The sequence below is a fragment of the Anser brachyrhynchus genome (assembly GCF_964034855.1).
Source record: "Anser brachyrhynchus genome assembly, chromosome: 25".
Taxonomy (NCBI): Eukaryota; Metazoa; Chordata; class Aves; order Anseriformes; family Anatidae; genus Anser; species Anser brachyrhynchus.
In genome coordinates, this window is record NC_137718.1 from 4,073,960 (window position 1) to 4,098,963 (window position 25,004).

Consider the following 25,004-nt stretch of genomic DNA (forward strand, 5'->3'; position numbering starts at 1 on the left):
AACCCAGCAGAAATTGTCATGTGGTAAAGGAAAGACAGGATGGTCTATTCGGGCTTCCTACTCTCAAATTTATGATTCATTTATGCAAGCCAGGCTTGAAGAGCTCCCAAAAAGAAGGAAACTCCCCAAAGGTCACACGCTTCCAATCCTCCACCACCAAAATATCCGTATCGCTACGACTTCTCGCAGAGACCAGCCCTTTCTATTTTGGCACGAGCCTGATCGCAGGCTGAGCAGTCTCAGATGAAAACAAAACCTTTATAGTGCACACAGAGCACACACACACGGGACTTCCACCGAAATGGGCTTGGTGACAAACATTTTGTGTCTCGGCTTTTGTGGTTTGTGATATCACCAGAAACGCCGGTGTTTCCCGTAGGCTCAGCACACCCGGCTGTTTAAGAACATTTAAGTGAAGCAAGCAGCTGAAACGTTAAAAAAAAAACCTGATTATTTTCATACCTATATATACCATAAAGCCACTTGAGTTACATCCTTCTGGTCTGAAATTCCAGCACAAGGGTATCTAAATAGAGGTCCTCACGCTGTGTTTGTCCCTGAAAGGCTCTCACGTGGCTCAGGCTCAGCAGAGCAGCTGGACCAGGAGCCTGGCTGCGCCAGAAAGCACGTGCCTGCCGGGAGGGCTGCAAGGAATATTCTCAGCATAAGGAAAGAGCCTGCTTGTGTGCGGTCGGCTGGTTTGATGGGGGATTAGGAGACATCCTCCTGGTGCTCTCACCTCCTGTCGCACGGGTGATTCCTGGGCACATGTCAGGACACCGAATGGAGGGAAAAGCTGGGTCTTTTCCTTGCACCACAGCAGGAAAACACAGCTTTCTGCTTCCTATCCTGTGCCGCTCCGCGCACATCAACCTGCTTCAGCTGGAACGATTGCCCGGGGCCCCATCGGGCAATTCACTTAAACTCCCTGGCCCAGGAGGAGGCCAGCTAATTCCAGGCATTTCCCAGCAATGCAGCTTTACAGATGGCCAAAGCAGCAGCCTGCCTCTGCCCTTCAGCACTGAAGCACACGAGCACTGAGGAGAGCCAGCATCTGCCTTCTGCAGGCACTGCAGCTCTCCTGAAGCAGCCACGGGTGTTGCTGCCCATCCTCCGACCAGGCTGCAAGCCCTGGCAGAGCAGTGCGTTTTGTTCTCCTGCCCTTCACGCACTTTATTTGGGTGGATGAGCCCTGAAGTCTATTGATCAAGGGACGTGTAAATGTAAAGTGGTGTTGCCATCGCTGCATGGCATTGCAAAAGTAACACGTTTGTAATCAGCATGTTACAGGCTGCCTCCTCTGAGCTGTCCACATGATATTTCTTAATTTCCCCACTAATCAAAAATATCTTAATGGAAGACAGGTAAACATCTCGGTCTGGAAGTTTAAAAATCCCCACGGTGGTCCTGACATTGAGCTCTGGGGATCTGGGAAATTAGGAGAGTTAAAGACACACATATGCTCATAGGAATCATCACTTGCACTTACAACTTTACCTCTTCTCCTAATTTACCATTCTTGTTTTTCTGCTTGCAGACCTCATATTCCCGTCAGCAAGTTAGTGGTTTCTGAATCTTATGATACGTACATAAGTAGAAGCTACCAAGTAACAAAAGAAATCATCAGTGAATGTAAAGGCAAAGGTAAGTGCTCCAGAGGGGATGAGAACAAAGACAGGCTCCCTGGGATGTGAACGCTGATATTCCTCAAAAGTCCTTCCCCCTTCGGGGAGGTGAAACCCCACAACCAAATCTCCCATCCCCTCTCCCAGAGGGGTTGGAAACACCAGGTTAAACCGTGCGTGTCAGAGCTGAGTTTAGATAGGCTCAGCCTACAGGAAAGCTCCTTCAGCTTCAGTAGCAGAAGTATTTTACAGACCCCCAGACAATGCAAACAGTCTTCTTCCAGGGAATAAATAAGCTATTTGCACCCTGCTGTCTGTTACCAGGATCAGATGGGGCATCTTCCACCCCCGATCTGTGCTATTCTGTAGCATATAACCCACGAAGACTGCAGAACGTTTCTCCAAATGCAACACTGAAATAAAAAAATCTCTAGCTCCTATTTTGCATTCACAGCACGGGAACAGGATGTTCCAAAATTCTGGGGATCTCATTAATTTCATTTCGCTGATCCGTTTCCAAATTCTAAACCTGTTATTTTAATAGTTTGCACACACGCCTTGATAGCACCGTGCGATGTTGGGTGTAAAGGATCTTGGAAATGGAAATCTAAAGCAATTGGGGTGAAAAAGCAGCAACTGAGACTGGAGTGCTTGTTTTAATCAGAATTAATTTTTAAACAGAAGAAAAGCATTTTTTCACAAGACAGGTGGAATCTCACTGGAATTCCTGTTTTCCTCAGAAAGCCATTTTAAAAATAAGTAGCACAGAACTAATCAATCCTGAAAATTGAGAAATGCTCTAAATAAGTCATTAAGCCATGCCTTTTCCCATATTCACGTAATTTAATGAGCTTTTATGTAATAAACTGAACCTGCTTTGAACATTTTAAAAGGTCAGCTGGATCTTGGGCACCCGTCCCTAAAGCTGGCTTCATCTCCCACCTCAGCCTGCATTTCTCGCTGTGTTTCAGGAAATAACATCCTGATAGTGGCACACGCGTCCTCTCTGGAGGCTTGTACCTGCCAGCTCCAAGGGCTCTCGCCGCAGAACTCCAAGGACTTTGTACAGATGGTCCGAAAGGTAATTACCAGCAAGGGGTAAAGCTCACTGGCTTTAAAAAAGAGAGAAGAAATTTGCAATCTGCTTAACCAGGCAGAGGACACTTTGTTCCTCTCCACTGATCGTTCAGCCCGTTACTGGGTTTCACGCACTTCAGAAGTCACGAGAGGAAAGCGGATTAGTTAAAGAGGCTTATCTGAACGTGTCGCTTCTGTAACAGATAGCAGGGGATCCGATGCTCACCTACAGCTGCCACGCAGTGCCGCTGCTATAAGCCTCCAGGCTGTACAGAAACACCCCGAGTGCCATCCAGTACTAAAACCACCCCAACCTCTCCTTACTACAGCCCTTCCCTTTCTCGTTCTACTCTAAACAGCTGTTAATGGGCAGGAAAAAGGCCTAAAAATGATAATGGGGTCTTCTGCCCTCATTCCTTTACTCCAGCCCTGCATAAGGAGATGGCTTTGGCCCCTGCCAGCCTGGCAGACACTCTCTGGGATATTCACAGCTGATCTGAGCAGCCCTGAGCCACAGTATCATCCATATTTCCCCTTCATAGCTGCGCTGGCCTTTGGGGTTTGAGTCCCCGCCAGCCAACATAACACCTTTGGGTTGAACTGATCATATTTAAGCTACCTTACAAAACCATCACCCGTCTTCCCCAGTGTTTTACATGTACAATGCTGCACGAAATCTGTCTGTCACGCCAGAATCCTACAATCATCTCCTGCAAACGGGCTTTGGGGAGAGGGAGAGAGAGACAAGAGTCTCTCTTTAGGAGCACGAGAGCTCCTTGTGCAGCTCAATCCCTGCTTATTGCCTTTATTTCCTTATCTCTCCGCACAGATTCCCTACTTGGGGTTTTGTTCATGCGAAGAACTCGGAGATACAGGTGTTTGGCAGCTTACAGACCCCCCCATCCTCCCCCTCACACATGGACCAACTGGAGGCTTTAACTGGAGAGAAACCTTACTACAGGAATAGGCAAAGCCACGCGAGCAAGGAGAACCCACGGCCTTCCTAAGCGTCGGAGAATGTCTCTTCGTTCTTGTGTTTATTGACAGTGGAGAAGTAGTCCTACTATGTTACGTGGATCACACAAACAGCTCTTCTAGCATATCTCTTACACGGCCAGAGTCACGCAAAAATTCTCATATACAACTAGGCAAATACAAAAGGGACTGATTGGGAGGAAAAATATTAAAATATAGATCGAAACTCTTGCACTGCAGGGAATCTCTGTTTAGTGAGTTGCTCGGGTAAATTTTCCCACCTTGAATGGAGCTCTGTTAACACCAGTAACATTTACTGCCTTCTGCACCCTGTTAGTAACAGCTAGCACTGTGTGAAAGGCGAGCATTCAGGATGTGTTTGGGTTTTTTTCATTGCTATTTTTTGCAAGGCATTAGCAGGCTTGCTCAGGACCACGTGTTGACACCCTCCTCGCTCACAACCCCCAAGTTCTCAGCACCGTTCACAAAGCCTACCACCACCAGCTGGAAACGAGAGGTCAGCACTGCCTCTGCAGGCAGCATCAGATTGTTCCTCTCCTCTGTGTCTGCCCTGGGTTAGGTGTTTGCATACTGTGGATGCAAAGACTGACACTGATCTGCAGCAGAAGAAAAATCTGAATTTCACATCACTTACAGATGAAGCTTGCACATCAAAAGACAGCGCCATCGTGAACAAAGACTGGGAGCTGTTGCTCTTAAGTGGAGATGAAACAAGCCTATTCCAATCAAACCTGGAGGATTTAGAAAGGCTGTTTTGTTTTTTATTCCCCTTTTATTTAAATTATTGAAATCCACTCTTGTGCACAGACCCAGCCTAAAGTGTCTGTGTCATTTATACCCCCTGAAAAAGGGGTTTTGCCTTTTCTACTGAGTTCTTGTGCTGGTCATTTACACGGTGGTGGTTTTCTGTTCCTCGTGAGATTTTCTGTCAGCCCTGATAAGGTTCTGCAGCAGGCAGCTTTCTTAAGTGGGTAACGCTGAGGTCAAAAAGGCGGCACTGAAATTCAGCCTAGGCTGCATGCTTGCCTTCCTTTCATTTACTCCTAAGTGCCATCTGTCGTAAAAACAAAGCAGAGCTGAAAAAACAGTACACTGAAATTTAGGAGCAGCGTGCTTTGTCCTACCGAGATGCTATTTATCCAGTGGGGAAGGGTTAGTTTTTGGGGATAAGGGCTTCCCTCTGGACCTAAAATCTGTGAAATCACAGGACGTGCTGTGGCAGGCAGAGCAGTAAGCCCCTTAGCACAACAGCCTGCTCCTGCAAGACGCCAATACCGGCTGCGTCAGAGGAGAACACAAAATACCCCACAGAGGGGAGTTTATAGGATGAACTGGCTTCAGAGCAGGTTTCTCTTAGACAGTATTACCTTAAGTCTTCTGCCCTGAATCAAAAACTTCCTGCAGACATTTGTATGGCTAAGTTCAAGAATGTACTCAAAAATGTGTATAAATGAGATAAAAGAGGATTTGGGCATACTCCTTTCTTGGTTTGGAGCATAATTCTGAATACCCCCAGAAATAACAGCAAAGGCAGTCCAGAAAAGATTCTGGCATCCTAGAGTTCCCTTCTTCTGTCCACGTTTCCTTCTGCAGCAAGCATTAGTATCTTTATTTAAAATGTTTGTATGGCACACAGGTTTATAGCAGCCAGCTTTGACAAAGGCCTATTATTCGCAGAAAGATCAAAGTTTGATTTTGGGTGAGTTTCTTTTACCCCATCGAGCCTTTGGCAGGACTGGCCTTACCTGCAGTTGGTTAAGATGGGGCTGCACGTTCAGCAGGCAGAACAAGTAAGGAGCCATAAACTGCAACCCCTCGTTCCTAAATAAGGTCAAACCCCCTGCAGCTGTGCTGTAAGAGACCTTAACGGGTTGCAGCTCAGCTCTGTCGCTGCTTTAACGAGTTGATCTTGAGCTTGCCAGGGCAAGTATAGCAAATGCTGTACAGGTTTTGAGTCGGCAGAGAGCTCAGCCTGTGCAATACGGTCACGATCCGTACCAGTAGTCCGTTATTTATACATTTATGACTACGTAATGCTCAGTAGGCCACTCATAAGCGCATTATGATTCCAGGGATGTATCCTAAAAAGTCAGGGAGATAACTTATGAGATGACAGAAACTGCTCCGGTGCAGTTACGCTGCTGTCACTTTAGTTCTTAAACTATAATTTAAGCTGTTCTTGGCTGTGTTCAGGCATTGTGAAGAGCGTTTCTGGCTTGTTTTCCTCCATGCTTACTCACTGCAAATTTGCAAAAAGTTTATTTAAAACTAAATAGGTGACAATCACACAAGAACTAATTTGGTTACCGACGCACGTGTGATTCTCTGGATGGTGTTTTGTTTCATACTACGGGTCAGCAAGATGCGAGTTGGGATGCCAGATATCACCTATACAAAACAGTGCAGGCTACTTAGGTCCTATTACAGTTAAGCCACATTACAAAGAATTTATTTTGACAGAAGCATGAAACAGAGAGGGAACAAAACCTGAATGCACAATTTGAATATCGTACTAGCTGATCTTTGCGTATAATGAGTAATACAGGAAAAAAAAAAAAGTGTTCTGTTTTAGAAGGTAGAATATGTTAAAATACTCTTCTTAAAAATTTATATTTTTGGATGCTTGGGAAAGTATTTTGACAATTGTAGTCTTATGTGTCATTAGATTTTTCAGGTGTCAAAAGTCTCAGAAAGAAATTTTTATTTTCTTCCAGCATTTGGATTTCTCGTAGGTGTTTTGTGTTAAGTGTTCTCACGTTGCTAAGGCTTACTGTAAGGGGAAAAAGTAACAAAGATGTTCCTTTTCAATTTTTAATTAAGATGTTAAGAATACAAAACAGTTGCTGCTTCACTTCCACTCCACTGCTGCTCATTAATGTATATTTAACGTCGCTTCGGCATTTTGTCCCAGAAAAATGTTAGACTTGATCTGCCTGAAATGGGTGCAAGTCTTTTCCTTGCCATCACTGTGAGCTGCATTGGATCCTAGGAGTTCAGTTAGGGTGTAGAAGGGAAACAGCAGTTCCTAGATTTTCCCTCTTCTCCCAATTCAGGAATAAAGCTGAAAACCTGCCAAGAATAAACTGTTCTTCCAATATTTCCATAGACTGTAACTTAAAGGTTGGACTAGGAAAATAAATGAATAAAGTGCTAGCACATCAGTTGCTGGTGGGATGGCACTCAGCAGCCAGAGGGGCAGAACTGGCATATTTTAAACAAGCTCAGATTTGACCAAGTCTTTGCAAAGGGCCTGTACCCCTGCCCTTGATATCTCCCTGTGCTGAAGTGGCTGGGAGGAGACCGCAGCATGCCCCAACCCTGCTGACTTGAGCTCTGCTCGTGGATACCTTTCTAGCTTAATACAGATCCCAGGTCTAAAGTTCCATGAATTCACCCTATATTTTGTGCAGTGGTAGCTACAGCCAAACGCTTAAACAGTCTGAGCGCAGGGCCAGGTTCCCAGCAAGTGTAAATTGAGCCTGTATACTCAAATCAGAGCTTTGCCTCTTTACGTAAACTGAGGATGCAGGTCATCACTTCAGGGGGAAAAAATATTTCCCTTTTCAGTCAGTCTGAACAGTGTCGGAAAGAACAGCCAGCTGATGTTAAGAGCCTCCTTTTCTCCTCTGTTGTTAGCTTTTAGTATCAACGTTACTATGAAAGCGATAACTTACATCACCAGATAAGCAGTTGTTTAAATAATTCTGCAGGAATTGTTCTTCATGAAGGCAACAAGAGATAATTCTGCAAAACAAAGAGGCTACAAGAGATGCTAGAATGCAACTGCCCAGCATATTATTTCGTATCCACAGCCCTGAGTCCCCAGGGCAACAATATCTTAAGGACTTTGGCATTGTAATCGTTCCCTGTGTACTCACTGCAGCTCTTGGGGAGAAGAGGCCAGAGGATGGGGAAGGGGCTGCCAGGGACACTGCAACACGCTTAGCCTTCCCACTTCGCTGCTGCACTGGGACCAAGGGGTTGGAGACTTCTCCCTCTGGGTCCTCAAGAACACCTGGCCCAGAGCCCAGGGACACAAACAGGAAGATTTCTCCTGATTTCCCCAGGCTTGGGATGAAGCCCCACAAAGCCTGGTCCTGCCATAGGCTGCCCCCCCCAGCCCGCCTGCCTTTGACTTCACAAGGAATACAGGGGAGTCCTACACCAGTTTGGGGTTGAGCCCTCCCAGTCCTGATTTGAGCAATGCATAAGAGCGGGGTGAGACAGTCTGATTATATTCGTGCTCATTTCAAAAAGAGTGATGCTAAATAGTTGAGTTAGGCCATAATTAGATAAATCTCATTAAAACCCAGAGCTGGAAATTTGTTTGCAATGCTTCACAACTTAAAGTACGTTGAAATTGCATAAGAAAACTATTGCTTAGAAAGGAAAGTTTAATAGTTAAACAAAAAAAGTGCTTAAATATAGGGGAAATTATTTGAACTTCAAAATAGGTGTGAAGAGATGGTGGGAGCAAACATGCTTAAAACGGTGAATGAATGAAAAAAATTAAGCGTGATTGGTTGCATCACTCTAAATTGCTATTTAGTTCTCACCGCTTCCCCAAATACTCATTCCCTGGGGAATATTCGTGAACCATACACAAAACATAACAAAATACACAGCCAGTTCCTTTCTATTTCTTCCTATTGAAATGTATTTTCTGAAGTTTCTCTCTGTGGTCAGTTCTTAAAACTTGATGTTATCAGTGCATACTTTGTTTTTTCCATTTTAAACCTATTGTATCATTCTGTTTATTATGTTTTTTTAGTGTGAGCAGATTGTATTTATTTGAGAAAAATGTTTGCTGTTTAAAAAAACAATAATTGTATTGCCAAAAATAGCTGTAATTACCTGTGACATCTGTATTTTTTTATTTTGAGGGGTTGGTTGTTTTTAATCTCAACTTCAAGTGCTAACAACTGTTAAAACAACCATTGCGTTTTAATTTGCTTATTACATTAAATGGATTTCTCTGAAGTCAGACGAAAATGCCTCGTAGATGATTTAATAAAGATGTCATGCTCCCACGCCTGGCCCTTCCTATTTAAGTTTTCCTCTCACGTGTGTTGGACTTTGCTGGGGTGAAGCATCAAGGAGAAGGGAACTCGAGTCATTTTCCTCCCTTCACTAAAGATGAAGTTCATTTATTTGACAGCAGATGGCACAAAACCCCCTCAAGTCTTGGTTTCCTCCCGCAGCACAGGGCCAGGGTTCTTGCTCTGGGCTGGAGGCAGATGGCTTCAGCGTCATCTCTCCTGCTTCATGGCTTTTCCCCAAAAGTTATTTTATTGTCAGGTTCAGATACGTGGCACTAGAAGCACAACTTTTAAACAAAATAATTATCTGCCTTTACAATACACATCCACTTCCTTGATCTGGATTTTTTAATCCAGTAATTTTTAATCAGCTAGTGAGAGCCTTTCCTTTCAAACCAACTAATTACAGTAAATTTTATGGCCTACAGCTGTTTTCTGGTAAAACTGATTATATCGTGATTAACATAAAAGCCATATATTTTATCAAGCATACACTAATGGAGTGACGCTTCCACGCACCTGAAAATTTAATGGAAACAGGTTCTAATGAATTAAAAATGGAATGCATAATGTATTTATAATTAACTATTTTGTCCAGTTCACACAAGCCTGTGTCCTGCAAATGTATACTGTTTTAAACCATATTTCCTATCTTATTAAAGTCAGCTCACTTTGAGGGAATTAGGCTTTTGCACTAAATGCTGGGCAGTTGCAGAAAACTGCCAGAGGAAGACGCGCTGAAGCCGTTTTGGAAATGAGCACACGCATTGCGAAAAGAGGCTCTGCCAACACCAGGCTTGGCGAGTCTTGTGGTGATACCGGACATCGTACGCCCAGGAAAGAGTTTTGCTATGCCCCAGGTTGTTTGAGGAAGAACCAGGCCTGCGAGGGAATTTGGGAAACCCAGATTCTGCCACCGGTCCCCTGGGACCCCCTTGATGTAGTCAGCCCTGCCCCATGCTCGGCGAGGAACAGCGTAACCTGCAAGTCACCTCCCGAGGCTCTTCGCTCCCCAGAGAGCCACAAACCACACGCAGCAGATCACCTTTCCCGTCTTCCTTGTTCCCTGCAAGCAGAGCAGTGCAAACATCCCGCAAACACGGGAGGAGAAGGTATGGAGTGACTCGAGACTGTTTTTCCAGTGATTTAATCTGCACCGCTGGATTTTCAAGCAACCTTGCAATTCCTGCACTACAGCAGCGCCCACCAAAGATGCTCTGCCCTCCTGGGTGCCTCCCCTCCGGCAGGAGTTAAATCCTGCACGGTGCCCCTCTGGGATCACCCCAGGCACGTGTTTCTTTTAATCTTTACCTCTGCATACCTCTCTTCCCCTCTCCCCTGCACAGAAGCTGAACAAGATGGAGGGGTGCAGGGTGAAGTGCCCCCACTCCTGCCGCCCACTAGCTTCATTTCAGGGACCCGTGAGGTCAACCATTTCTCAGCTTTCGCCAACACGTAGGAAACATGTGAGAAGGGGGCGGGGGGGGGGGGAGAAGAAGAGTGGAACAACAGAAAAAAGGAAAGGAGGCAGAGACCCCGGCAGTGATGAAGTCATGGTAAATCTGCTCCCCCCGTGCTGAAAAGAGACCTGCTGCTCGGCTGCCCCGCCAGGGAGAGGAAGTCTGCGCAGGCAGCCCGCACCGCCACAACATGAATTTCACCACGGTGCTCCACGTCGCAGCTCTGCTCCTGATGCAAGGTAAGCAGTCTGGTCTTTTTTACCTGATCCTGCCTTTACAACGGTCTAGCTTAGAGAACTGGGTTTCCAGAGCTGCAGCACACCACGCAAGGCAGCTCTGCTGTTGTTTTCTCACTGACGATGCTGTGTTGTCACCCAGCTCCCAAAGCCAGCTGGCGTAGCAGACAGGGTGCTGAATTCCAGCCGAATCCTAAACCCTGTAGCAATGAGACCAATTCGCCTACCAGCAGCTGGCAGCGCACTGAGATGGCAAAGCCTTGAAAACCTGAAAGCCTCCCTTAAATATGTGCAGCTTACTTTCCATGCCTTGGATATCTGTATATGCCCTTGTTCACATATTTTTGTAAAAAGAGGCTAATATAACAAGCCAGGGTAATTTAAAAAGCACTCACAAAGTACTCTGAAAATGAAAAGCACTTTAAATGCTCGGTCTCCTCACTCCTGCTAGAGGATGCATCTTATACCTGCTTTGCTAATCTCCTCTTTCATACACTAGAGAGTGCGAGGTTCACATTTGACCATGTCAAATGTGGAAAGACTTAGGTAAGGAAAGAGGCAAAACAGCTTTCGACAGCTCAAGATCCTCAGAAGCATCATTCCTGCCCTTTGCAGGAGATCTGCATGCACGAGCCTGGTGCTGGCCAAAGTCAAAGTCTCTCTCCCTTCTTAAATGCAAAAGCAGAAGCCAAAGCAGTGCCACTGGGGACACTTTGGCAATAATCTCACACCCCGAGGTATCATTAAGAGAGGCCACATCAAATCTAAGAGCCCAGACAGCAACAATACATTTTTTAATACAGCATGCTTAGGATATTTTATCACTGTTCATATTCAACAGACCTAAGGCCTTAACAGGTTGTTAATTATATCCTAGCTGAAACGGTGCTTGCAGTGCCCTTTGAACTTGCTGCAAAGCAGCAGCTCCCACTCTTTCTGGGTGCCCAACCCCAATTCCCCACTACTGCCAGACAGACCGCTGCGTGACAACCACGCTAGCTGCTCTCAGCTGTCCTTCACGGGACCTCAAGAATCAGCCCAGACCGCCACATATCTGCGGCCACAGGTCAAAAATAACTGATTAAACAGGATGTCTCTAGGCTCCAGTTTTAAAGACAATTCTGAAATGACCGAGTGAGCGCACATCAGTGCAACAACTTCTCTGTGCGTTTTCTGGCTGCTAACATAACAGCAGAGGTTCAAACCATTCTGCTCGGTTGCATCTTGCAATTTGTAACAAGAAACTGTTAGCCTGTCCTGCTAAGAAGGTGGATGTGTCATTGTACTCGACGGCAGACCAATTTTTCCAGGCACCCAGGGCACCTGGGATCCACACATTACGAGAACCACTGCCCCTTGGAGCAGGCGCCCCCTCGTCTTGCACTGAGGTGGGTGCAGAGGCTCAAAGACCACAGCCACGTCAAGCTGCCCCCCATAAGGGAGAGAAATTTCTCCTGTGACTCATGGTCTGCACGAAGCCGTGGTCTCGCATGGAAATAACATGTTTGCTCCATTCTGGGGGCTGCTCTTTTCTGATTAAAAAAAAAAAATAGCAAGAAACACCCCCCACCACCACCACCTTTTCTTGTTCTGCCCTGCCTCTCCCACCTCAAAAGGTGCGACTTACAGACCCCGCGCTGCTGCGAGCGGCAGGAAGCAGCCCCCACGCAGACACGGTGAAAAACCACAGGCAAGGCCCTCTCTGCTGCTTTACCAGCATGCTCCTGTGACACAGGCCTTCACAAGCGGAACCTACACAAGGAAACCCCCCCCTTTTGCTACCACTCCTCTGCAAGCTCCCTCAACTCGCACGAACCCTGAGAAACCAGCAGAGAAGCAGAGGTAGAATCAAAAAAATATATATATATACACAAGTCAGAGACACTTGAATAAGAGATAGGGGGAAAGCCTTGAAAAGGAGAAATCTATTCCTAGACCATAATTTTTCTGCCATTTTCAGTTTGATTTCCTTCCCCCCAAATCTAACTGCTCGGTGAAGGTGGCTACGCTGTCCCATGTACTCAAGGGAAAGGTGAATAACAGCAATAAATACCCATGGGTAGCCACTATTTTTTAGAGGAAGACAAGTCCTTCCTCTGATTTTAGTAGAAAAAATCAGGTCCGGCAAGAATGCCCTAAAATAGCTTCTTTTCTGTTATATTTTAAAATGTTTTTAAGAAAAGGAAAAGCTTTCCTGAAGCCCAGAAAGATTCACTTCCCCAGACTGCAGCGCTCATGTACGCAGCAGGAACTTGCAGCGGTCAGCTACCTGAGAAATAAAATCAAAACACACAAAACAGGAATGAAAAATAAAACCCTCTTACTGCCTATTTACTTAACTCTGACCAGGGCACTGCTCTTAGTAATTTCTCCAGGGCATGCTTTTTCTGCAGAAGGCAATTCATTCCAGGTCATCAAATATTTTCACAAAGTGTATTATGTATCTCAGAATGTCTGGAGAGAAAAACGCACTTTACTGCCCGTCTGCAAAATCACCTGGGAGGAGTAAGTGAAATTTCATTTCAGTAACCTGTGCCAGGCTGGGTCTGTGTATCCTGCCTGCAAAAGAAGTTTCAAAGCCAGGTCAAAGCAGCTGCAGCATTGCACTCAAATAAAAAAAGCCCCATTTTCAGAGATACCAATCATTCACAGCTACCATTCCATTGCACACCCTTGCAAATCAGGTTCAATGGCTCCAGAAAGGAATATGGAATAAAATTTAATTTTTACAGGGAGAACATGTGCGTTAATCGGGTGTGCTATCAATTCTTCATTGACTCACGTGGAATAACATTGAAAAACTGCATCTGGCTGCACTGGCAGTAGAGGTCACAAACTGTTGGCACAAGCCTTACCTAGTTATTAGGTAGGTCACCACAGTCACTATGACTTAATTAAATCAGTACAATTATACTGGCAATTTTCCCCATCTAGAAAAACCTTTACATCCTTGAGAAAAGGAAAGTTGACACATTGCTCAGTGCAAAGTGTTGTCGCTTTGCTTCGCATCGCATTTTAATGGTTGTTTTTTTCCTCTCTTGTCTGGCAGGGGATTTTGCAGAAGCTGGCAGTGAAACTGTAACTCTGCAGGAAGGAGAGGACCTAAATCTCAGCTGCACCCTCAGCGGTGACGACAGCTCTGTCAGGCAGTGGCTAAACCCTCGTGGGTTTGCAATTTTTCTTGACGCCCAGCGGGGTAAGTGTGAAAACCGAACGCGGCACTTTCCGCGGGGAGCGGAGGGTCAGTTAGGAGTGGGCTTTCCAGCTCCCACCCGGGGCCAGTTTGACTCACCTGCTACCCGACCGCTTGAGATGGTTTCACCTTCAGCCCCTTTCTGGCAGGAAGTTCATGAAATGGAAACCCCCACATGAGTGGTCTGGCACTACGGCTTTTAGCAATGAACTGCTTTTACCACCAGCACAAATCCCACTCCTGCCTTACAGAAGAGACAGGATGGGGACCTGCCTGAAAGCTCTGGGTGCTCTTCCCCTCACTGGGGGCACTAGATGTAGCGCATCAAGGGGAAACGTTTACAACAGAGATGAGGTTTTTACTACGTGCTGACAGAGCCAGAGTTACAATTACTGTGTTCCCTTCCACTCCCTGTGCCTTCTAAATCTTTCTCTCATCCAAATTTGACAGCTCTGCAAGATGAGGCCTGCCTTAGTATTCCCCATTTGTACAGTACCTAGTCAGCATCCATGCTCGTTAAAGCCTTCAGGGATTTATCCAGATAACAGGAACCCAATTCCCATTGAAACTGTGCAGGAGCCAAGCATCCTCTTTGGTTACTCTGGGAATCCCGGCCACAGGGTCCTATTATCTGCACCAAACCAGCCCCTGAGCATTTCCCACAAGTATCATGAACATTTCTAAATAATAAATAAGGAATACTTATTGGTGGTATTTTCCATAATCTGCTTTGTGCTGATATCCAAGCTTCCAGGAATCACAGCAGGCTACGGCAGGGGCTCCTCACTCCTGTTGCGGCCCATTAGTCAGGTCTTTCACCCAAGAACCAAGCCCAAGGATGAATTCCCCTCGCCACCAATTATCTCCAATACCAGTTTTAAGTATCTCCTTCTTTTAATGGGCCTAGCCCTTTTGATGCTTGAAGTTTTGTTGAGCTGACACAGCAATTTATTAAGGTTAGGGAAGGAACGTATCCACTAGTATCTATAGTGCAGACTCTAAGCTGAGTGGACAAAACCAGTACCTGCCTTAAATTACCTGAGGATTCAGCCCATAGCATCAGTATCCCATGGTTATCTCTCAGTAAGATGCATGATATCACCACCACAAGGGTAAGAGTCTGCAAAGCATTTGGATCCTTGACAAGTCAGTGCTTTCCTTTCACAAAGGAAAACTGTCCTCTTTTAGACAGGAACCAAGCTTCATGCTGGGTATAGACATTTTCAGTTTTTATTTTGAATCATCACTGTGAACCTTTGTCACGTTGCTTCTCCAAAAGCCACGTCGTGAATCAGTTCCCTCCTCTCCCATTGTGTATAAGTTTTACATCATGGTATTTTCAAAATCCTTTAATATTTAATCATTACCGTAAATTATAGTACTGCTGTGATATTCTCCCAACTCTATACTTTTAAAAGACCTCTGCTAAAAAACAAAGACATTATTTGAGATCTTTTTCTCTCTAATGACTGATCCACAACCCCAGTTTCAGTTCAATTCAAGAGGCAGAACACTACTTTCTGTGCTGTGATTGTGGGAGGAGTCCACGTGACTTGCTGGCTTGTCCCCAAATTCCCACAGGAGGAATGAAGCCAACACCAGAAAGTCGAGAGAAGGAGGACTATACAGCACAGCACGTCTAGGTGACAGTCTCATTAAAATTAGCTAATTAGACAAGGATAGGAGAAAAGAAACAGCCAATTAATAAGCAGTAAATAAAGAGGTGTGGGCTGACCATAGACGTTCATGTATACATTATAACACACACCCAAAGAGGGAAGTGATTTTTTTCAAGGCCGAATAAAGGGTTGAGGAATGGGGAAGGGAAAGCGGTCACCGATTCACGCACCTTTGCTCTAGGTTCTATATTCATGGGTCATGCTGCTGTTCTGACCACAGATCAGGTCCTTGTACCCCAGTGTTTGCTTGTATTTGTCTAAATATTTAAGGAACCCAAATTGGTGTAATACCTGGGAACACAGGATGAAGACCTTGTTTTGCAGTGGTTCGGAAGCAGCTCTAAGTTGATGGAGAGGAGTTAGTGAAAAAGAAACAAAAAAGGAACAAAACAAGAGGGTTTGACCATTCAGTTCTGTGATTTGGGCAAAATCACTTGCACCTCTGTGTTACCCCTTCTTGAACTACAAAAACCTCAGAAACGCTGTTTCTTACTATGGATACAAATCTAAACATCTCCTGTTGTTATCCAGACACTGAATAATGTGGTGACTCCTTTTGGTGGAGGGGAAACGGAGGCAAATAGGGGAAATTACTTGCATAAAATCAAAGAGAAGCAGAGGTCAGAGCCAAGGCCTGCTCTCTACTTACATGCCAATTGGAAGAAATTTTTTCATTTGCCAAACTGAAATTCTTTACAGAGTTTAAAAAAAAAATGTTTTCCCTGTCGGCAGCACACACCCCATTCATCAGTTTACTGCTGCCTCTGTGCTAGCGCAGCACCAGCTAGAAACGCTTTGTGCTACAACTGCTCACTTGTGTCAAGGGTTGACGAATAAAAAAAGAACTGCTGTAAACAAAACTGATCTCGCTCACTACTGCTTTGATTATCTGTCTTCCTCTTATGTACCAACACACATAGCATGCTGGGTTTTGTTTTCTTTACAGTTTTAAGAGATCAGAGGTACAAACTTATCCATTATTCAAAAGATGAATTATCCATCCGACTGTCTAACGTAACAGTGCACGACGAAGGCGTATACAAATGCTTCTACTACGGCACCCCGTTCAAAATCAAGACGACGATTGTTGAGGTGCTGGGTAAGTTCCCATCCTTGTTTTGGGCCGGAGGAGCAAAACAACAAAGCCAGCTCCTTAACTCCAGGGCTGCATTTCAGCATACAACTGTACGGTGTTCAGCACAATATAATCCCGGTGTTAGCTCAGCCCTACCCAACAATGCTGCGTAGCGTTATTAGTGCATGCAGCCATTCGTAACACTGACCAGAAAGAGTTACTACAACTGATTCCAAACCTTCTTGCTGCAGCTGCTCCTTCTAAACCTGTACTGGAAGCATCCCAAGACACAGAAAGAGGCATTACGCTGTCTTGCTCTACTCGAGGATGTAAACCCCGGCCCCAGATTACCTGGCTGTTGGATAACGGGATACAGCTTCCAGGTAAGTGTTAAAGGAACAGGAATTGGTTTATAGCAATTTCTTCTTATCAGTCTTGAACACGACTAAAAATGGTACCCTGGCAGAACAGGTTTGGAGAAAAGCCAGCACTAAATGCTGGTGCTCGTGCAGGGGAGATGGCTCATCTCATCCGCTCACGTTCGGTGCGAGAACAACAGCACCTGGCACCAAAACCCTTTGAGAATCTGGAATGAAATTCCACCGAAATAAAATGAAACCAAAACTCCGGAGGCACAATTTGCGTGCCCAAGCATGCAGTCAGTTAGCAAAGCCATTACAATTTCCATTTTGTATTTGGTACAGGTTTTCCTTAGCTGTGCCGAGCAGCTCACAGGCACGCACGCTGCCTCTCTCTCATTAACCTGCTCAGAGCCAGGCAGTTCACTAGCACACCAAGAACAGCGCTCAGGAAACACAGCCCACACAGCCCTGCAGCGGTGACAGACCTGCACACAGCTAGGTAGACACAAACGAGGGGGAACGGAGCCTCTAGGTAGCTCAATTTAACTTGTGTACAATATAAATAGCTGCTTCAAAGACCACGTTCTAATAATAACCGCCTTATTAGCTGCAACTGTAGCAGACTGCAGAGGAAATGTCCCTGACAACGTGAGGAAAATACCCATAGATGCAAATGTATTTTCTTTTACATATTAACAAACTTGTTTGTATTTTTCCATCATCAAGCAACATGTTCAAAGCTTAGCCTGTAATATTTTTCCCCCAAGATGGCTTTTTTTAACTAAGAGCTCAAGAAAACGGCAGAAAAGCCGGTTGGCCTGAATAAAGCTAGAAATCAAGACTGGAGGAAAAGAAGGGGGGAGGGGGAATCCAAGCTGTCAGATATACAGGCATTAATGCAGCTGTATGACACCCCATGCTTAAAGAAATTGCTCTCAGGAGAAGTGGCATGGCTGGTAAGTGAGCCACGTGAAAGCCAAGGCAGCACTACCTGTGATTGCAGGGGGGAAGGCTGCTCTGGAGCAGTACATGGATTTTTAAAAAGCAGATTTTCCAACTTCATTTGTGCTTTGGGAAGGGCTAGGCCTGACTTAGAGGAATAACATCTGTGAAGACAGATAGAGTTTGGGGAAGCAATGTGTCAGCTCTAAACTTGTATATATTCTCTTCCTGTTGTTCTAAAAGAGGGGTGTCCTTAAACTTGAAAGGATCTCAGTTCCAGGCTGGTGAAGCGTATTGTTTGTAACAGCACAACACACAGCTCAGACGCTAGATGCCTTACGCATCATCCAAAGCCAACCAAGCATTTCTCCACCTAGTTCAATAAAAACCTACACTTACCTTTGCCTCCTCCTTGGGTCTTCAGATTCGTAGCACAGACCCCCAGCAGGCATTAGAGCACATCACAGCAACGAGAGCTACCTCATCTTCCACCTGGTGTCCCACAGCTACCTGGGAACTTAATGAAGCAACAAAGGGCCTGTGCTAGCTTTGCTTGATTGGTTTAATTTATGGTTGGTTAAATGAAGGGATATTTGCATGAAGAGGTGCTGATTCACCATCCAGCCTGTTTGCAGCAGATGCAAATTAATGTTTGAGAGGAAAAAAATAACTGTCCTAATTCAGCAACTCTCAAACTTTCTGCATGTGTCCTTCCTTTCTTGCAGGTGACTGCCTTTGACTAACCCTTCTCTCCCCCTTCGATTCTCAGCTTCAATCACTTCCTGCAAATATTTATACTAATCAGAAAATAGCTAATACATTTTAATTACTGGCAGCACCTCAGTTCCACCAGGGCTCAGCAGGGGCAAACCAGCTGTAATTACTGAGCTGTTGCTGACAATTAAAGATTATTTCCTTTCTAGCAAAAACACTGTGAGATCCTTCTGAGTTCTCATGTGACCCCACTAGGGATGGAAAAGAGTGCTAAGAAATACTGGTCTATGATACAATAAATTATCTGTAAAGGCTAATTTGGAAACAAGGAATTTCTTTCATTTAAGAAACAAGGATGTTACCAAGGTAACAGGTCACGAGAAAGCATCAGTTTGTTTCCAGAGAGCCTCTACAGTAGAAGCAGCCAGTTGAGATTATTGTGCCGCTGTGGGCATTTAAGGTAAACATCTGAAAAAACCTCCCTCTCCACCAGAGCTATTCGAACACGGCTCTCTGTGTCACACGAAATACATCTTTATCGTTCCGTACAGTATTAGTGAGTAGAAGCCGTGTTACCTAGAGGACTGGGAAGTGCATCAGACACGTCACACGACTCTCTCTAATTCGTTATGGCACAGCAATTAATCTTCGTGTCCCCCAGCTGTAAAACGGGAAGTCAAACCTGTACTGTAGGGATGATGGAGGACTCGTACAGGGTTTAATGGAGTTGTATCGATGCTTATTACTAACATAAATATTGCACGTCAATAAAAACTTCACAACTTCATATGCTTAGGGTAACGAATGCACAGCTATTGAGACACAAATTCAGTGCCCTCAGACTATCGCTAAGCAGAATCAGAACTTTTTTAGCCCTCGGTCATGCTGCAAACCTTGCCTCTGAGGGTTCTGGCCCCAGCTAAGCAATTTGTTCTGTTCAGTAAGGACCAGAAGTGCTGGTGGGTGTCGGGACATCCCACTGCAGTCCTCCAGGGTGTGTGAGCACTGCTGCAGAGGAACTTCCCCCCATGAGTCACGAAATGGAGCAGAGTCTTAGGGTTAAGCACAGGAGGCGCGGTGAGGGCTGCACTTAAACAACTGCTGAGGAAGAAAATGTGACCTTGCTGTCTTTGGGCTCCCGTGTAAATCCATTTACACAATGAACCACTTGGGCACAGCAATCGTGCGCCGCTCTAGCAGAGCAAAGTAATGCAGATTGTGCCTGGAAGGTTTTTCATTAAATTGCTCTTGACTAGAAAGCACTTAAATGTGTTCTTCCAACGGGCGTATAGGTGACACCACGCACAAGTTAGAAGCCAATGGGGAGAAATGGACCACAACCAGCACGCTGACAGTCCTCGCCTACGGGCCCAATTCAACAGCCAGCTGCCTCGTTCACCACAAAGCATTAAAAGAAGAGAAGCTGGCTGTGCCTTTCCGCTTTGAGGACCTCCCTGGGACAGGTACTGCGGCGCTCTGAGCAGCAGCAATGGTATTTTAGCACGCAAGTGGTTATGCAGACACGCATGCAAAGCTGAACGCTGTGCTCTACTGCCCCGTGTGTGAAATCTATTTTTACATGAGAGGGCTATCTGGGGCAAATGAGGAACTCCAGACTAAGATTTTATGGTTTTGTTGTTGATTACGTTTGCTTTTTTTTTTTTTTTTTTTCTGCTTCCTACCTACCTTAAAATTCATCAAAATTAAGCCATAGCAGCTCAGACGAGCAGCAGGGCTAAGTTCCCCAGTGCTGCTGCTAGAATTCTGGTAGTGTTTGCCCTAGAGCTTTAAAGATAATGCAAGGTGTATGTTCTCAAAAAGCTCTGAGCTTCCCGTGTCCTCTGTGTTTTAGATACATCCGCATGGAAAACTAGCAGGGTGTAAACATTGCGAATTAACACTGACGCTGCTTTTAATTCTCAGAGCAGTTTGCCTTCTGCCCATTTACTTGTCTTTAGGATGGGTCTAATTATTCTTACTTCAGTCTTCATTAGATTGCTTGGTTCTACAAATGCTTATAAAATGCTCTGAAAGTTGTACTGTTGGTTTTTTTTCAGTGACAAACACATATCCTGCATCAACTGCACAAGAGGTGCTTACACATGTCTCTGAGTATGAGCAGTCTACAGGTATTAACTTGTCTTCCTCTAATTAATACACAGGTCAGATAAACACAGCATCTGTCACAGAAAATGCTGTGCAGTGTCTTTATGTAGAGCTTGGGCTGCAAAAGAACAGCACTGAGGAAGATTTTGCTCAGCATTCAGAACTGCTGTGTTTTTTTTTCCCCCCAGTGACCGCAACAGAGTCAGATCTGGACGACAGCACAGACTTCTCTCCAAGCTACCCACAACATAATGGTATGAGTTTTACTTTCATTTTTTACTCATTTCACGGTGCTAAACATAGTCAGACAGGGAAACTGAAGGTGGGAAGGGAGGACTGTAAATCTAACCACAGCTCAAGATAGGGGACCCAAACGGCCCAGGCATGAAGAACACCACAGCAGTTTTCGTTTGGGATTGGGCTCAAGAGCAAACATGTGACATGTGATGTTTATCTTGTGTTTGGGGATTTTCCTCCAGGCTCCAACCAGCCAACCATCCCTTCCGCAGTACCAGAGAATCCAGCAGTTCTCAGCTCAGCATCAACTACAACCCAGCAAAACCTCCAACCAGCTGTCACATCTACTTGTAAGTTTGGACTTTTCACATGAATTTATCAAACCAGGACAGAAATGCCACCAGGAATGTCATTATATACCATCTCGCACACAACATAAAACACAGCATTTCTTGCCTGTGAGGAGAGCCTCTGTTTTACAGCCATAAAAGCAGACAAACTCTCTCGTTAGATGCAGAAGAATTACATCAGTGTTGGCAGCAGCCAGACTGGCCAACCGTTCTCGTGATGTGTCAGAAACGCACGGCATGAGCTGAAGCTGGGATTTCTCTGGATGGCTGCACTAGGTGGCACTGTGCAACAAAGATTAACAGTGCATATAAATGGCTGCAAATTGAATTGATTGTACTGGAGAACTGTTTCCAGCAGAAGAATAAAAATCTCCACTATGCAAACTGGTTGACCAAAACCCACCAAAGTGGGCACCTGCTTAGTGTTATAAGGCAAGCAGTGAAAAGTCAACTGACTGTTTTAGAAAGGCATGAACCCTTTGTTTATATTTGTTTAAAAGCGCTGTATCAGTGTTTGCAAACTTCACAGAATGGCTACATCCTGTTGATAATCAGCTCTATTAACATTGAGAGGGAGCATAACTCTTTCAGCACGATGTGCTTACATAACTGATAAGGAAGAAAACCTCTTATGAATGTAAAGTTTTGGCAGATACTGCATGCCTTATCCTTCTGGTTTTACAAATCACAGTAAATTATACAAAGACATATTATATTATCCGTGTGTGTAAGAAAGTCAGAGCTCACCTCTCTGCTTCTGCAGGGCCCGAAGCAACATCGGCTGCAGCAGGAGAGGAAGAACTGTCCGGTACCCCGCGCCACCGTGTCCCAAACGGTACGTTACAGCGTCAGACGTGGGGTGGTGATGTCCACAGGACGGTGATTCTCACACTGGGTGACTGCACCTCTGAGAGCTAGGAGAACAGCAGAAGATAATCTGAGATGAATACAAGAAAAAATCTGCTTTAAGAAAAAGGATAGCTGCATATTCTTGTGTTTGCAAGCAAACTAAGGGGCAGGGAAGGCCTAAAACAATAACAAAGATTCAGGGCTCACGCTCCTTTTTATTAGTCTTTAAATTGGAGCTATTCAGTAAAGCACTCCAAAGATTTTATGTTCATAAAGCTTAAGTGGTCTTTATATTCAAAGAAATACAGTGTTAAGGAAGTGAGCACGGCGCTTTAAGTCAAGGGCTCCAGAAGTCTCTTTCTGTTGCATTACCAGATGCCCTGGCCTTCAAAGCTGCTGGAAAAATAAGGATTTATCAAGAATCCCTTCACCCTTCAGAGAAACACTTTTCTTTTTCTTTCTCCAGGCACTGACACAGCATTCAATGGCACAGTCACAGAAGAAGAACTTCCCAGGACAGAAGCCTCACCCCCAAGTGAAAATGTGACTCAGATTTCCATCATCACCTTTGGTAAGAACTCCTGAATACTCTTCAGTGACAACTTCCAAACATGCCACAAGCTTTCTAACATCGAGCTGACTCTCTCTGCCCAGGTATCCACCTCCAAGCCCAGTGTCAGTACACTGGGGTAAAGCTGACTTGCAATCTTGAGGAAAGACCACAGAAACACAACCATTTTTACCATCTAGAAAAAAGCTACATTTTGCCAAATCCTCTGACTTCAAACAGTTTTGCTTGTTTATACAACTAGAAAAAAATTAACCTCGTATCTTAAAGCTCAGTCCAGTAAGGTGAAATCTGCACTCCCCCCATGTTCATCTGGCCTTGTCCATGATACGTCATTCTTGCTTTAATTACCACAAACTCCCAGGAAGCTATTTAACAACACAAACATACATCTGCCTCTTTTACAGAGCAAGATCTGATATCCGAAGGCATCCAAAAGGAAAAAGATCTCCTGCTGCCAAGCTTGGTGGCTGTTCTGATTTTCATGTTGCTCATCATTGTCGTGCTTTTTATGAGGAAGCTGAAAAAAGCTCATGGAGTGTGGAAGAGAGGTGAGTGATGGCACAGTTCGAGTAACTGCTAACGCTGTTAGTTTTTTGGGGGGGGGCTGTTAGGAGCAGACAGGACACTGCTCCTCCAGCCCTCTGGTTAAACACCCTTCTACAGTGACTGCGGCTTGGTGCAAACAGCTGCTGAAGAGTCCCTGCAACTGATGATGGCCTGGGGCCAAGCTTCAGGCGACACAAGTTGTCACATAACTCAGCCAAATTGTTTTCTTAAGCATCTCTCTTGTGAATGAGCAGGACGATTGCACTCTCATTTTCTAACTTCTCTTTGAAAGACTAGTTACAAAATACTAGGATTGTTATGCTCAAGGCAGGGAGTGAGGAAGAGTCATGGAAAGAAATCTCAATATTTAATTATATTTGTTTTCCGCACAGAAAATGATAATTCAGAGCAGACGCTGGAGAGTTATAAATCCAAATCTAATGAAGAAAGTCCAGGCCATGAGAAGAACGAACAAGGTAAAAAGCTCCAACCAACATAAATTAATTTCTGTCAGAGCATTGCTACTGACCACTGCAGAAGCAAATCACTGTCCACCTTTTTGTACAGAGATACTTGCAAATTGTACATTCTAAACCTGAATACTGTAAAACCAAGCCTTTCAACCCCTGAGGTCTACCACAGATATCATAGCTTCAGCTGTGATGCTGAACTGTACAAAATGAAAATCACAGCTTTTCATTTGATAGTTCAGACTGGATAATCACAATGGTTTTATCTAGTTTCTAAATCCAATCTACTGAAATGCCATTAAAAACATGATGAGTGGTTTATACGGGGAATTCAACTATTGTTAAACAGTCCTGAGTATGCTGGCTCGTTCATTGTTTTATAACACGATGAAATAACATGTATTTCGGGCAGGTACTTCCCCCTTTATAAAATCAGTAATAAATGCGTATTTATCTTTCAGTTGTCAATCAGAAGTCCAACGTGCAATACGTAACAGAAGGATATGCGGAAAAACCACAGAAGAACCCAGGAGAGAAAAACATCACAATAGCTGAGAAACTGTTTACATGTGGAAAGGAAACAGATGTATAGCAACGTGGTCCTTCTGGCAAACATACAGAAACACCACTGTTTTCTGATATTTATCTTAGAGCATTTACAAATCAGTACGATGTCAGGGAGCAGAAGTACAAGCAACTACCCTCAATCCCGGAGCCAGTTTGGACTCTTTTCCTCTACACAGTCGGACAGGTAGATGGGACTGGCGCTCCTACCAACCTATTAGCAATGAACACTCTGATTTAGCTGTAGCTCTCAGAGGATTTAACTGACCACTGCCAGAATTATGGGTCATCAATCCACCCTAATTGCTATTAGGGTCCTTGCAAGGGAGCTTGCAATTAGTCCCAAGGACCACAGGATATGGAGATACTCCTGCAACATTTCTGCCACTCTGCAAGCACGGGACTGAGGAGGAAACCCTGGGAGATGCAAACCAACAGGGACTTCTACGAACTCATTCTGACATCCAGACCTGGCCATCCAGCTGTATCTAACCAAGCAGGAAAGGATCCTGATGTCTAAGGCGTTAAACAAAACAGTTGTCCCCGTTGAAAGTCTTAAAACAAGGGGTTGGCAAAGGTGAAGAGGAAGGACAGTGTTACAGCTGGGACACCCCAAACCCAGGGAGGAAGGCACTTGCCTGTGAGGGGGCAAGCTGCGAGAATCGCCACGACATTTCATCTGCAGAGCCCCGCGATGCCACCACCAGGAATCTTTTCTTTTGCAGGAGCCACATGCTGGGGTTCTGTACGATAAAATCAACTTTCAGAAATAAAGGAAATTTACATTCCTCTACAGAAGAAAGCTGTATTTATTTTTTTTGTGAGAGATGATTATTTCTCATCACAAGTGAGGAAAAACACTGAAAAGTGTTTGTGAATACTGGATTAAATAAACGCTCTTGAAACGACTGCT

General features: G+C 44.8%; 2 protein-coding genes and 1 long non-coding RNA gene across 5 annotated transcripts in view; 2 read left to right on the forward strand and 1 right to left on the reverse strand.

The window, feature by feature from the left end:
* The window catches only part of UBASH3B (ubiquitin associated and SH3 domain containing B), a 73,539-nt gene extending 64,811 nt beyond the window's left edge, over positions 1-8,728 (forward strand). For both annotated transcript variants that reach the window (XM_080568074.1, XM_080568073.1), the window contains exons 12-14: positions 1,538-1,644; positions 2,597-2,706; positions 3,532-8,728. In XM_080568074.1, coding sequence (XP_080424200.1) covers positions 1,538-1,644; positions 2,597-2,706; positions 3,532-3,669 — 355 coding nt within the window. In that variant the 3' untranslated portion in view covers positions 3,670-8,728. The remainder of the gene's footprint in view (positions 1-1,537; positions 1,645-2,596; positions 2,707-3,531) is intronic.
* LOC308182836 overlaps positions 1-19,671 on the reverse strand; it is a 77,646-nt gene extending 57,975 nt beyond the window's left edge. The window contains exon 1 of the long non-coding RNA XR_013942116.1: positions 18,084-19,671. This is a non-coding gene — a long non-coding RNA (uncharacterized lncRNA). The remainder of the gene's footprint in view (positions 1-18,083) is intronic.
* Positions 9,642-25,003, forward strand: CRTAM (cytotoxic and regulatory T cell molecule). Of its 2 annotated transcripts, XM_080568077.1 has the most exons (13): positions 9,644-10,436; positions 13,483-13,629; positions 16,252-16,404; positions 16,632-16,763; positions 19,691-19,861; positions 20,456-20,527; positions 20,693-20,758; positions 20,984-21,091; positions 21,855-21,926; positions 22,407-22,511; positions 22,916-23,059; positions 23,450-23,533; positions 23,989-25,003. In XM_080568077.1, exons 1-13 carry the CDS (start codon positions 10,388-10,390, stop codon positions 24,117-24,119), a joined length of 1,434 nt encoding a protein of 477 aa, XP_080424203.1. In that variant the 5' UTR covers positions 9,644-10,387; the 3' UTR covers positions 24,120-25,003. The 2 variants fall into 2 exon arrangements, with proteins under 2 accessions (XP_080424204.1, XP_080424203.1); XM_080568078.1 differs by lacking the exon at positions 20,456-20,527 and having other exon boundaries at positions 9,642-10,436.
* The last annotated feature ends 1 nt before the right edge of the window (position 25,004 follows it).